Source organism: Canis aureus, chromosome 8 (genome assembly GCF_053574225.1).
Source record: "Canis aureus isolate CA01 chromosome 8, VMU_Caureus_v.1.0, whole genome shotgun sequence".
Taxonomy (NCBI): domain Eukaryota; kingdom Metazoa; phylum Chordata; class Mammalia; order Carnivora; family Canidae; genus Canis; species Canis aureus.
Genome location: NC_135618.1, coordinates 59,408,712 through 59,421,003, shown reverse-complemented (window position 1 = coordinate 59,421,003; position 12,292 = coordinate 59,408,712). Strand labels below are relative to the sequence as shown.

The 12,292-nt window shown below is 54.2% G+C and overlaps 1 protein-coding gene across 1 annotated transcript in view; it reads right to left on the bottom strand.

Annotated features, from left to right (window-relative positions):
* The window catches only part of RABEP2 (rabaptin, RAB GTPase binding effector protein 2), a 13,251-nt gene extending 959 nt beyond the window's left edge, over positions 1–12,292 (bottom strand). Inside the window, exons 1-12 of the mRNA XM_077907162.1 lie at positions 11,647–12,292; positions 10,971–11,177; positions 6,434–6,591; positions 3,898–4,008; positions 3,464–3,811; positions 3,117–3,212; positions 2,933–3,031; positions 1,852–2,007; positions 946–1,123; positions 812–823; positions 659–714; positions 311–427 (exon numbers count right to left, since the gene is read on the bottom strand). Coding sequence (XP_077763288.1) covers positions 311–427; positions 659–714; positions 812–823; positions 946–1,123; positions 1,852–2,007; positions 2,933–3,031; positions 3,117–3,212; positions 3,464–3,811; positions 3,898–4,008; positions 6,434–6,591; positions 10,971–11,177; positions 11,647–11,707 — 1,599 coding nt within the window. The 5' untranslated portion in view covers positions 11,708–12,292. The remainder of the gene's footprint in view (positions 1–310; positions 428–658; positions 715–811; positions 824–945; positions 1,124–1,851; positions 2,008–2,932; positions 3,032–3,116; positions 3,213–3,463; positions 3,812–3,897; positions 4,009–6,433; positions 6,592–10,970; positions 11,178–11,646) is intronic.

The following is a 12,292-nucleotide window of genomic DNA, read 5'->3' as shown; positions in this document are numbered from 1 at the left end:
AGGGGGGCAGCAGCAAGAAGGCTGGGACCCAGGAGGCAGCATGGTAGCTAAAGCCACAGGGTGAAGCCTGCACCTCTGGTGCCCGGAAGGGGCTGGGACTCCCACCCAGGTGTCATCCTTGGGTGGGCCCGGGGCTTTACACATCCAACAGAGACCTGCACACAACAGTTTGTTTTGAACAAAGCTCAGAGGATAAAAGGATGCCAGCCTCAGGAGGAGGAAGAGGATTCCCCTGATTGGGGGACTGTTGTAGGACCTAGGATTAGCCACCTGGACCATGCCAGCCCAATGGAAAGGGGACACACCATACCTGCAGGGCCTGAGACAGTCGGACAAAATCCCTCTGCACCTGTTCACTGGTCTCCAGCTCCGCCTGCAGCCGCAGCACCTTTGCCCTCTGTTCCGAGAGCAGGTCTGTGAGCTGGGCCTGGGGGGACAGAACACAGGGGTGGGGCCTTGTGCCACATGGGAAGGGGTGGAGCCGGAGACACAGGAGGTCTGGATAGGGGAGCCATCCCTGGCTCTGACCTCTTCTGTGAGGCCAGAGCCCCACCCGGCCTCCTGGAGAAAGGACAGAAGGGCCCACTGAGGGTCCCCACACTGTAGTCCCTCCCGCCACAGTCACAGAGTCTGGCTCCAGAGCCCAGCCTAGCCTCACCTTGCTCTGTTCCTGCTGGACCCGCTCCATCTCTGTCCTCAGGCTGCACAGGGAGGCTGGGAAGTCAGGCAGGAGCCAGCTGTCAGGCCCACGCCCTCTGTCCCTCCCTCCCTCCCATCCTGCCCCACCTGGCAGGGCTCTGGCGGTACTCACCCTCTAACACCTCTGTGTGGAGAGAAAGAGAGAGAGGTCAAAGCTCCTCCTCACACAGGCTCCTCCCTCTCCCCTCCTGGCAAGCCCAGGTGCTCCCCTGTAGGGGAGGTCAGCCTCCGTTCTTCCTCCCTTACCTGTCTCCTCCCGCTGCACCCTCAGCTGCCCCTCCAGGCTGGCCCTGGCTGCTGTCTCCTCCTCTAGCGCCTCCCGGAGTGTCACGATCTCAATCCGGAGCCTCTCGGCCTCGTGCTCCCGGGCCTGCTGCTGGGCCCGTGCCTCCTGCCTCGTGTGGCGCACCAGCTGCTGTAGGTCCTGGAGGGGAGCCACCATCCCAAGGGTGGGGGGGAGGAGGAGGGGAGGGAGGGAGGAAACTTAAAAGGGAAACCACCAGAGTGCCGGGCACAAGGAGTGGGGACGTCCAGAGATGGCCACCTGGAGGAGGAGCCCAGGCCCGGTGCCTAGTGATAGTCCTGCCCAGTTCCCTAGAGCAGGATGCCCCTTTGTCATGCTCAGGACACAAAGGTCAAAAAAAAAAAAAAAGAACACAAAGGTCAGTTTGTGTTTGGGCAGCTGTGCAGGTGTGAAAACAACACCAAGAAAGAGCAAGGCAATGGCAGAGGTCAGGACAGCAGACACAGAACCAAGGACTGCAGGGGTGCATGTCGGGAGGCAGACGTGGTGGTTCTCAGGGTGGGCAAGGGTTCTAATGAACTCAGTCAATGATGACAGTTTCTTATAAACCAAGACAATGATCAACTCCATTTTGTGGATCTCACTTAAAAATAACTAATCAACCAAATCACTGCTTCTCCGTGTCACACATTCTGCTAACTCATTTTCTCTTCACACCAAGGCTGGGAAGGGGGTACAGTCCCATTTTTCAGACGAGTCGAGTGAGTTGGTCAAGGTGACACAGCTAATACACAGCAGCCCGGGGTGAGTTCCTGAGTCCCATGGTCCCGGGCCAATGCCTTTCTGTGTGTGGAGGGAGGGGGCCAGAGGAGTGGCCCTTGGGTCCTCAGCACCCACACTCCGCTTACCGGCACCGAGCTGGGCAGCGAGTCCTCATGGCCCTCATCCTGCTCCAGACCCCAGGGGGCTGAGGACGGCGGCTGCTCAGCCCGGAGCCCTTGGTTTTCCTCAGTCAGCTTCTTCACCTTGTGGCTCAGGCACTTGTGTGAGGTGGCCAGCTCTGCCTGGGGATGGACAGTCAGTAGGATGGGATGATGGGGACCAGCTGTCACCAGTGCCCCATGAGGCCAAACCCTGAACCCTCCTCCCGACACCGCTGAGGGCCAGAAAGGAAGGATCATACTCCTCCTCTGCTGAGAAAGGAAGGATCATACTCTATTAAGTACCTTTGACCACCAAGCTCTTTTTTTTTTTTTTAAGTAAACTCCATGCCAATGTGGGGCTCGAACTCACGACACTGAGATCAAGAGTTGTGTACCCCACCGACTAGCCAGCCAGGCGCCCCTGACCCGCAAGCTCTTTATGCATGCTCCCCGATGGCCTGGAGGTCACAAGTGGCAGGCCACTTCGAGTGTTTTATTTGTTCCATGTGTTTTTTGTTGTTTTTTTTTTAAAGATAAATTAGTCATCAACTTTAAAAACTGGGAGACAATACAGAAGTACCCAGGTTTCTGGCTTCTGTTGACAAATCAGAAAGTGTGTTGGCATCGGGCTCACATTCCCACGTGGCTCCCATCACAGAGCCGAGGGACAGCAGAGCCCTTTGCGAGCCTCCCGGCCTCCGCACTGCTCCTTCCAGTCTACACCTGGCCTGACTCCGGGCACATTTGATTTTGCAAGCCTCACTCATGACTCTGCAAGCGCAAGCGAGATCCTGCCATCTCTATTTCAAGGAGGCAAGGCAGAGGCTCTGAACTCGTGGGATCAGCTCAAGATCACAGAGCTGGTATGTGGTGGGCCCCCTAGAACTCCTGCTCCAACCACAGTGCCTGGTGCTTGGAAACATTTTATGCACCGGGCACCAAACTCCAGGGGGCAGCTGGAGTGGCTGGAGGCGGGCGGTGCAGGACAGGTGCCTTGACCTTCCTGCAGGCCCCTCTCAGCCAATTCCCGTCACACACTCCTGTCCCTCATGCCCCGGCCCCTCACCATCTGTAGCTGAACCCGCTCCTGGGCCTGGCTCACAGTCCCCTGCAGGGTCCGTAGCAGCTGCTCTGAGTTCTGGACCTGGGCCAGGAGTACTTGCATCTGCGGGTAGGAAGCAAGGGTGAGGTCGGGGCCAGGAGGCAAGCAGCCAGGGACCCTGCTGGGACGGTGGCAGAGCGGGCCCCACCTGCTTGGCGCAGTCTTCGTTGCTCCGTCTCAGGCCCTCCTGCAGTTCGTCCCGCTCCTGGCTCATGCTCTCCAGGTCCTTCTGCAGCTGCCGCCCCTGCCACAGATGCCAGCCTCAGTCTCAGCCTCCAAGCGGAGGCCTGCACTCCTCACCGTGCCCCTTGGGGCTGCTTCTGCGTCACAGGGGCTAGGCAGGGGTGGGGGCACAGCTTCCAACTGGCCCCCCTGCTTCTGTGGCCTGAGCCCTGGTTCTAGCTCTGGGTGTGGACGCAGCAGGTGCTCAGTGAGCATCCGGGGGAGGAAGAGGATGTGTGCCCCTGGGTGGGCTGCCCCGCCCCCTCCACTCACCTCTGTTTGCAGCTGCTCCCACTGGGTGTCAGGCACGAGCTGGTAACCAGGAGGGGGCAGGTAGATGCCCTCGGGGACCAGGGTGCCCGTGGACACCAGAGAGGCTGTCTCCTCCTGCTCGGGGCTCAGGCCCTGGCGGCTGCGGGGCAGGGAGGTGCTGCCGGCCCCACCGCCGAGGGAAAAGGAAGAGATGGAGGCACTGTCATCACAGTTGTGGGCGAAAGCTTCGGCCGCTGCACCACCGTCTCCACTCAGCTCCTCGAGAGGCTCCAGCGGGGGTGATGGGTCCCGGGACAGAGTCAGCAACTCCGTGGAGCCGTGCAAGGAAGGGGGGTGCCGGGGACGTCTCTAGGGGAAGGATCAGGGAGGAGGCTGGGGGGCCAGGGTCCTGCAGTGCCCTCTCTTCCCGCCGTACCCCCTGGCCGCCCCCTCACCTGGATCTCTTGAATCAGTTCCTCTGCCCTGAGCAGTTTTGCCTTCAGCTCCTCAATCTCTTGCTCCATAGGCAGCACGATCTCCCGAAGCTTCTCCGAGTCCTCATGGGCCTGGAAGAAGGGGGTTAGGTGGTAGCAGGCCCCCCTCCCCCATCTCTAGACAACTGGAACCCTCAGGTCTGTGCCGAGCCTTCTCTCTAAGCATGTCAACCCTTCTAATCCTCCCAAGGAGGTGCTGTCCATCCCCATTTTATTTTATTTTGTTTATTTATTTTTTAAAGATTTATTTATTTATTCATTCAGAGAGAGTGAGAGAGAGGCAGAGACACAGGCAGAGGGAGAAGCAGGCTCCATGCAGGAAGCCTGATGTGGGACTCGATCCCAGGTCTCCAGGATCACACCCCGGGCTGCAGGCGGCGCTAAACCGCTGCCGCCACCAGGGCTACCCCCATCCCCGTTTTAAAGATAAGAACACAGAGGCTCTGAGAACTTACACGACTTGCCCAGGTCCCACAGGAGGCAAAGGGGCTGAAGTCATGACCATCTGCCTGGTGCCCACTCACTCATCATCCTTTCCTTCCCCACCATCCTTTTTCACTTGTATTTTTTATCACAGGCGCTTACATTTGTAGTTGAACACATGCCCTAAATCCTACACCACCATCTACATTTTTCAGCTTCCCTGTAACTAAGCATAGTCACATGACTCATTTCCAGCTAATGAAATGTTAATGCAAACTTCCGGGACAACTCCTTCAAGGGACAGGGTGTGCTTTTCTTTACTCCTCCTCCTCCTTGATGCTTAGACTGTGGACATGATGGCTGGCACTCCAGCGGTCATCTTGGACTGTGAGGCAATAAGCTACCATGGCAATACAGTAACATAACAGGAACCTGTGTTCCTGATGACTTGTTGAGCTAACATCATTCCTGGAATGTCTATCTGTGGATTTTAAGAAAAATAAACTTCTATCTTATTTAAGCTACCGTTGATTTGGGTTTTCAAATCTCATCCTAACTGATATGTCATTTACTCCCATCACCCCCGCATTGCTGGCCATTTCTTTTTGGTCTGTTTTCAGGTTTGGGATCCTGGTGAACTTGCAAAGCCAATGGCCTCTGGCCATCTCTACCTGGATGTCACACAGGCTCCTCTATTCAAGTACAGCCAAGCACTTACAACGCTGTTTGTCCCCCTATGGGCATCAGGTCACCTGCCCAGCTGTCCAAGGCTGAAATCTGCCAGTCACCCAACCTCTTCTGATCCATGCCATTTCTACCTCTTGAATCACTCAAACACCTGTCTCAAGGAAGCTCAGTTTAACCCTCCAAATCCCTTCTGTGAAAAGTTGCAACAGCAGAGTAAGCCTGAATGGCCCAAATAAAAACACTTCTGGTCCCATCCGAAGTCCTGGAATACACGCTCTGCAGATGCCCGTGCACTGGGCGGACATGGCCGATGCAGGAGGTGGGTGGGGACTGACTGCCCGAACCTACGCCTGCTGTCCTTCTGCTCGCTGCACTAGGCTACTGCTCGGCAGGGCCCTCTCCCTCACCCACCGTGGAACTGCTCCCTAGCATCACTGGCAATGCAAGCAGCAGCCTCTGCTGGGAAGCCGTGGGTTGCAAGCCTCCTTTCTCAGGCTCCTATTTGGATCTTTGTGTTTCTATCCAGGCCATCTTCCCGAGCCTTTGCTTCCTCCTGCATGAAATGAGGTAAGCACCTACACTACCTCACAGGGCTGCTCTGAGGATCAAATGAGGTAATGATGTGAACTCGTTTTGAAAGACTGAAGTCTGGGAAATCAGTACCCTACCACATCAAGGGGACACCGATGATAAAGGCGGTGATAAGCCACAGAGATTAAGAACAAGATTTTTAGAACCAGACTGCCTAGATTTTTAAATTCCTACTCTGCAGGCTACCTGGGTGGCTCAGTGGTTGAGCATTTGCCTTTGGCTCAGGTAGTGATTCCAGGGTCCTGGGATCGAGTTCTGCAATGGGTTCCCCATAGGGAACCTGCTTCTCCCTCTGGCTATGTCTCTGCCTCTCTCTGTCTCTCACGAATAAACAAAATCTTAAAAAAAAATAAACAAAACAAAATAAAATAAATCCCTCCTCTGCATTTTATATGTATAACCCAGGAGATTTACTGAACTTTTCTTAACCTTGCCTTACTCATCTGTGAAATGGGCCAATGAGGAAAGCTTGGAGACAGATCTGTCAAGCACTGTTCTCAGGGCCTGATGCACAAGTGCCGTCCTTAAGTGTCAGCTCCCTTCCCCTTACGTGATCTCCTTCATTTTGGAGGCAAACAAATCGAGCCATCCTGCCAGGAAGCAGTAAAGCCAGGACCTTGCCCAGTACAGAGTCAGTATGTGACACACCTGGAATTATTACTGGGTGCCCTGCTCCCCACCATCTGGGAATGGGACTCCAACAATCCCTCTGCCCCGTGGTCACCTTGGCTGCCTCAACATCTTTCCAAATCCTGGGGAGTGTGTGTGTGTGTGGGGGGGGGGGAGTCACCCCAACCTTTTCCATCTGCTTCTCCAAGGAATCCAGGGGGTGAGCCCGGGACAGCAGCTGCTTCAGGCGCCCCAGCTCCCGATCCTTCTCCTCACAGTCCTGCTGTTGTTGCTGCCGCTCCTGCTTCAGGGAAGTGATCTGAGCTTCATAGCTGCTGATGGAGTCTGGAGAGGTGGGGAGGGCAGAGGAGAAAGGGTCAGCGCCCTGGCTCTACCTGTGGGTGACGACGGGGGGGCTCTTTACCCCCATCGCTCTCTGCGAGGCCATTTATCAGAGCGACGGAGGCCATGGGCTTTGTGGAGAGATGGCCCTGGGCCATCGGCGTCCTCAGCTGCGAAACGAGGACACTAACGAGTACCCCACAAGCTTGTTGGCAAATGAGATGACATCTGGAAGGTGTTCAGCCCTCCTCCCGGTACACAATAAATGAGGAAGATATGATCTCTATTCTCATTGCTATGCACCAGTAACGAGCAACCTCCAATAACAGTAGTGAATTTTTACTCTGGGCCAGACTCTGAGCTGGGTTCCGGAAACAGAGAAATGAATCAAACACAAAGGCTGACACCAGAAACCCACATTCTGATGGGGAAGGCAGCTGTGGGAACAGCTACAGAGGAGCGTGATATACAGCTCCAAGAGGACCATTCTCGGGCTTGTGGGTCTCAGAGGAGGAGCTCTCCAGTCTGCTTGCCTGGCCAGGAGAGGACACCGGCAGGCAGTGGAGGAGACAAGAGACAGACTAAGTCACAGGACCAGCCTGAGAAAAGGCTCAGTGGGGAAGTGGATGGTGTATCTGGGGCAGGCTGGGCATGTTGCAAGAGTTAGAGTGAAGGTGCCTGAGGAGAGATGCCAGAAAGGCGGGACAGGGTGGTAGTGGATGGCTCCTGAGGCCCTGAATGCCACACCAAGGAGTTTGAAATTTGTCCTACGGGTTAGTGGGAGGTGGAGGTGATGCTGGGTGGCACGGGGCCACTTTTTTTAAAGATATTTTTTTGAGAGAGAGTACGCATGTGTGAGTGGCAGGGGCAGAAGGAGAGAGAGAATCTTAAGCAAGCTCCACTCCCAGCATAGAGCCTCGTGCAGAGCCCCATGTAGGGCTCAACTCGAGACTTGACTTCACACCCGTGAGAGCATGACCTGAGACGAAATTAAGGGTCACTTAACTGACTAAGCCACCCAGGCGCCCCCCTAAAGTTTCTTTTTTTAAGTCATCGCTCCAACCAATGTAGGGCTCAAATTTACAATCCCAAGATCAAGAGTCCCATGCTCTACCAACTGAGCCAGCCAGGCGCCCCACCACTTTTTATTTGCATAGTTATTTATTTTAACATGTACTAACATTTGAAGTAAAGATTCTCTTTCCAGACTACCTGGGTTCAATCTTCTGCTTTCTAGTTGTATGACCTGGGGCAAGTTATTTAACCTCTCTGGGCCTCAAAGCATCCCCTGCAAAATGGAAACAGATACTAATTCCTACCTCATGGAGATTGTTATGCAGACTAAATACTCATAAAGTGGTGTCCCTGGCTGCCTTAGTCAGAAGATCATGCAACTCTTGACCTCAGGGTTGTGAGTTTGAGTCCTAGGTTGGATATAGAGATTACTTAAGTAAATAAAATTTATTTATTTATTTTTAAAGATTTTACTTATTTATTCATGAGAGACACACAGAGAGAGAGGCAAGACATTAGAGGGAGAAGCAGGCTCCTCACTGGGAGCCCAATGTGGAACTCTATCCCTAGACCTGGGATCACACCCTGAGCCAAAGGCAAATGCTCAACCGTTAAGCCACCCAGTCGTCCCAAATAAATAAAATTTATTTATTTATTTACTTATTTATTTAAAGATTTTATTTATTCATTTGAGAGATATAGAGATAGCAACAGAGATAGAGAGAGAGAACATGACCAGGGAGGAGAGGGAGAAGCAGGCTCCCCGCTGAGCAGGGAGCCTGATGTGGGGCTTGATCCCAGGACCCTGAGATCATAACCTGAGCTGAAGGTAGACGCTTAACCGATTGAACCACTCAAGCACCCCCAAATAAATAAAATTTAAATAGATAGTCATAAAGTATTTAACTCAGAGCCTGGCACATAGTAAGTGCTCAACAAATGTTAACTATTGGGGTACCTGGGTAGCACAGTCAGTTGAGCATCCGACTCTTGGTATCAGCTGAAGTCGTGATCTCTGGGTTGTGAGATCAAGCCCCAAGTGGGGCTTCCTGCTCAGTGGGGCGTCTGCATCTTCCTCTCCCTCTGTGCTCTCTCTTGTCTCACTTTCTCTCAAATAAATAAATAAAATCTTAAAATAAAACAAATAAACGTTGACTTTTGTTATTATTATGACTACAGGTATGCTGCATTTTTCGAAAGTTCACATTACACCACTTCACTTTTACAAAAATCCTGTATTAGTACCTGTTTTTACTAACTAAAAGAAACCAAAGAGGATTTTCACTTTTGCAAAAAAATGGCAAAAGGTGAAAATGGTGGTTAGTGCTTGTTTTGCAGAGCCCTCAGAGGCAGTGTGCACCCCGAGCAGCCACAGTGGCACTGCCACGCCCCTTGCCAGGGCACTACACTCAGCCTCTCAGTATCATGGCCTTGAACTGTGTGAGCATCTTGATTTATTTTATGCATTCATGAGCAAAATGGGTCGTAAAGTATCAGAAAAGGGTGGTAAAGTATCAGAAAAATCATAAAGTATCAGGGATTATTTTTTAGATCTGGGAATACTCAAAAAATTTTCCACATAAATTAGTGGTAATTGTGCCTTCACCTTCATTTTACACGCTATTTTGGTTTAGAAAATTTTCATAGGAATGCTTGAATTTTGGATAGTGGGGGAAACCTACATTATTATCATTTAGGACACAGCTTCTCTCATACGGACAGGAAATTTCTTTTCTTCATCATTATTTTTTTAAGTTTATTTATTTAAGTAATCTCTACACCCAACATGGGGCTTCAACTCATAACCCTGAGATCAAAAGTTGCATGTTCCTACCAACTGAGCCAGCTAGGTGCCCCAAACTTTTTCTTTTTCTCTTTCTTTTTCTTTTTCTCTTTTTCTTTCTAGATTTTATTTACTTATTTGTGTGACTATCATAAATAAGTAAAAATTTTAAAAAATTAAAATAAAATAAATGTGAGGGGTGGAGAGGGGAGAGAGAATCCTTTATTTTTTTTAAAGATTTCACTTATCTATTCATGAGAGATACACAGAGAGAGGCAGAGACACAGAGGCAGAGGGAGGAGCAGACTCCATGCAGGGAGCCCAACGTGGGACTCGATCCCAGGTCTCCAGGATCACGCCCTGGGCCGAAGGCAGGGGCTAAACCGCTGAGCCACCGGGAATCCCGGGGAGAGAGAATCTTTTTTTTTTTTTTTTTAATTTTTATTTATTTATGATAGTCACGGAGAGAGAGAGAGGCAGAGACACAGGCAGAGGGAGAAGCAGGCTCCATGCACTGGGAGCCCGACGCAGGACTCGATCCCGGGTCTCCAGGATCACGCCCTGGGCCAAAGGCAGGCGCCAAACCGCTGCACCACCCAGGGGTCCCCCGGGGAGAGAGAATCTTAAGCAGACTCCGTACTCAGCACAGAGCCTGATATGGGACTCGATATCGCCACCCTGAGATCATGGCCTGAGCTGAAGTCAAGAGCCAGAGGCTTAACCAACTGAGCCACCCAGCACTCCCCAAAAATGGGTCTAATTTAAAGAATAAATAGTAAGTAGATAACAGAGTAAGTTGTATGAGGAGATAACCATGGTGCACAGATGGTATGTGGATGCCTGCAGTGTGGATACAGACCCATAGAAGTCTGGAGCCAGCAGTGGTTGTGAGAAAAGGAAATGACATGGTGAGATGGGAATTTTAGGAAGTTTACTGTGGAAGCCAATGTCAAGGCCAGACTACAGGGCCAGACCTGTGAGAAGGCTGGGGGCACACTCTAGGGGAGTTATCCAGAACCTCACTTCAGCAGGGGCCACGGAAACAGAGGAGTGGGAGAGGGCTGGAAGCAATTTCAGAGACTAGAGTAGAAGGGGGAAATAACAACGTTGGCTGGCGGGGTAGGGGAGGGTGGAATCTGGGGTATCGGGAGCTGGTGCAGCTCAAGGACAGAATGGAAGGGAGGACAGAAAGTCTGAATATGTGTAGGGCAGTACAAATAAATGTACGAGTGCTTGTGGAAGGAAGGAAACCAGAGGGTTAGACTCACAGCGATGGGGCCCAGGGCTGAGTCTGAAACCCAGAGGCTTACATGAGGCTGGTTCCAGGAACTGAAAACTTGCCCATCTTTCAGGGTTGATCAGTCATCAGTGAGGGACCAGAAATGACACCGGGCAAGGGAAGAGGTAGGAGCTCAGAACTAAACTTAGTTGGAACCCAATAGAGCTGCTTCTAGCAGGGGCAGCACCTCTATGCAAATCAGAAAAGGACACCCCTTCCTCTGGGCCCTGAGGCCTGCCCCATGCTAGGCAGCCCCACTAACCTACCCCACAGCACATCTGGGCCCTCTGATCGGGGCTGCCTCACCTTTCAGGATGGCCTGCAGCGAAGCCACCTCCTCTTGGCACTGCCGCTGCACTGCAGCCACGGCCTCAGCCTTCGTGCTCTCGCTCACCTCCGCCACAGCCTTCATGGTCTCCATTTCTGCCAGGGCGCCTGCCAGCTCAGCCCGCAGCCGGCTGAGCTCTGACTCGGTTTCAACCTCCGCCCCCTCTTGGGGTTGGGGGTCCAGGGCTGTGGAGGACAAGGATCAACCTTTTTCCCCATCACTCCCAGGTTCCCCTGTACCCCCAGACTCTCAAATCTATAAGTACTGCAACCTAGCGCTTGCTGCCACGGTCCTCCCACCCCCACCTGGCCCCGCCCCGCTCACCTGGCCCCGCCTCCTTCTCACCTCGCTCTGCCACGTGCTGCTTGGAGCCCCGCCTTCCCCCTCCACCCACCTCTTCTCCCAGACGAGCCCCCTCCCTTCCAATGGTCCCGCCCCCTCCCCCACGGTGCCGCCTCTCACCTGCCGAGGGCCCCCTCGACGGCCGGGCCACGCCCCCTCCTCGGTGGCCGCAGGCCCCGCCCCCTCCCTCCAGACGGCGTGGCCCCGCCCCTTTCTCCAGTCTCCCCTCACCGCCCCCCATCCGCCCGCTCCGAGCTCGGCCCCGCCTCCGGCTCCACCGCCCCTCGCGTGCATGGACGCGCCCTCACGTACCGGCCCCCGGCCGCCGTGGCCAGCCATCCTCGCCCGCGGCCGCCGGCGCAGCCGCCGCCATCGCCTCCGCGCAAACGGCGGGTTCCAGCACTCCCCGGTGACGGCGCTCACCCCTTCCGGGTCTCCTCGGCTGTTTCCGGATCCGCTCGGCTGTTTCCGGATAGGCCCCGGGCTCGAGGCCCAGGCGGGAGTCGGGGCCCGATTGCCGAGCCCGGGCCGAAGATTTCCGAGTCGCAGCGCGAGCCCGGCCGCGGGCCCACGCCCCGCCCCGCCCCGCCTTCTTTCCTGGGCAGCGCTGTTCCAGAAGGACGCTTGTCCTTCAAACCCTGAAGAAGTGCTTTCATCAAAGGCCTTCTGGCATTTCCGCGTGACCTTGGAGGGTCTGCTCAAGTTACACCTTCTCCGGGACGCCCGCCTCGGCCTAAAGGGGGTGAAGCTTCGCGGTCTCTTCCGAGCCCCGCAGCCAGCTCCTCGATGGTCCCCTGACCCCCTTCCGCCGGGGCGCGGCTCGCATGACAGCGAGTTGTGGCCGAGCCTGCCTGCACCTCTGCCCTGGTAGAGCGTCCCTCGGGGCAGGGCTGCGTCGGCTTCACTTTTCAGGGCGCCGGAGTCCCGCGTAGTCCGTTCGAGAAGTCGGAAACTTCCA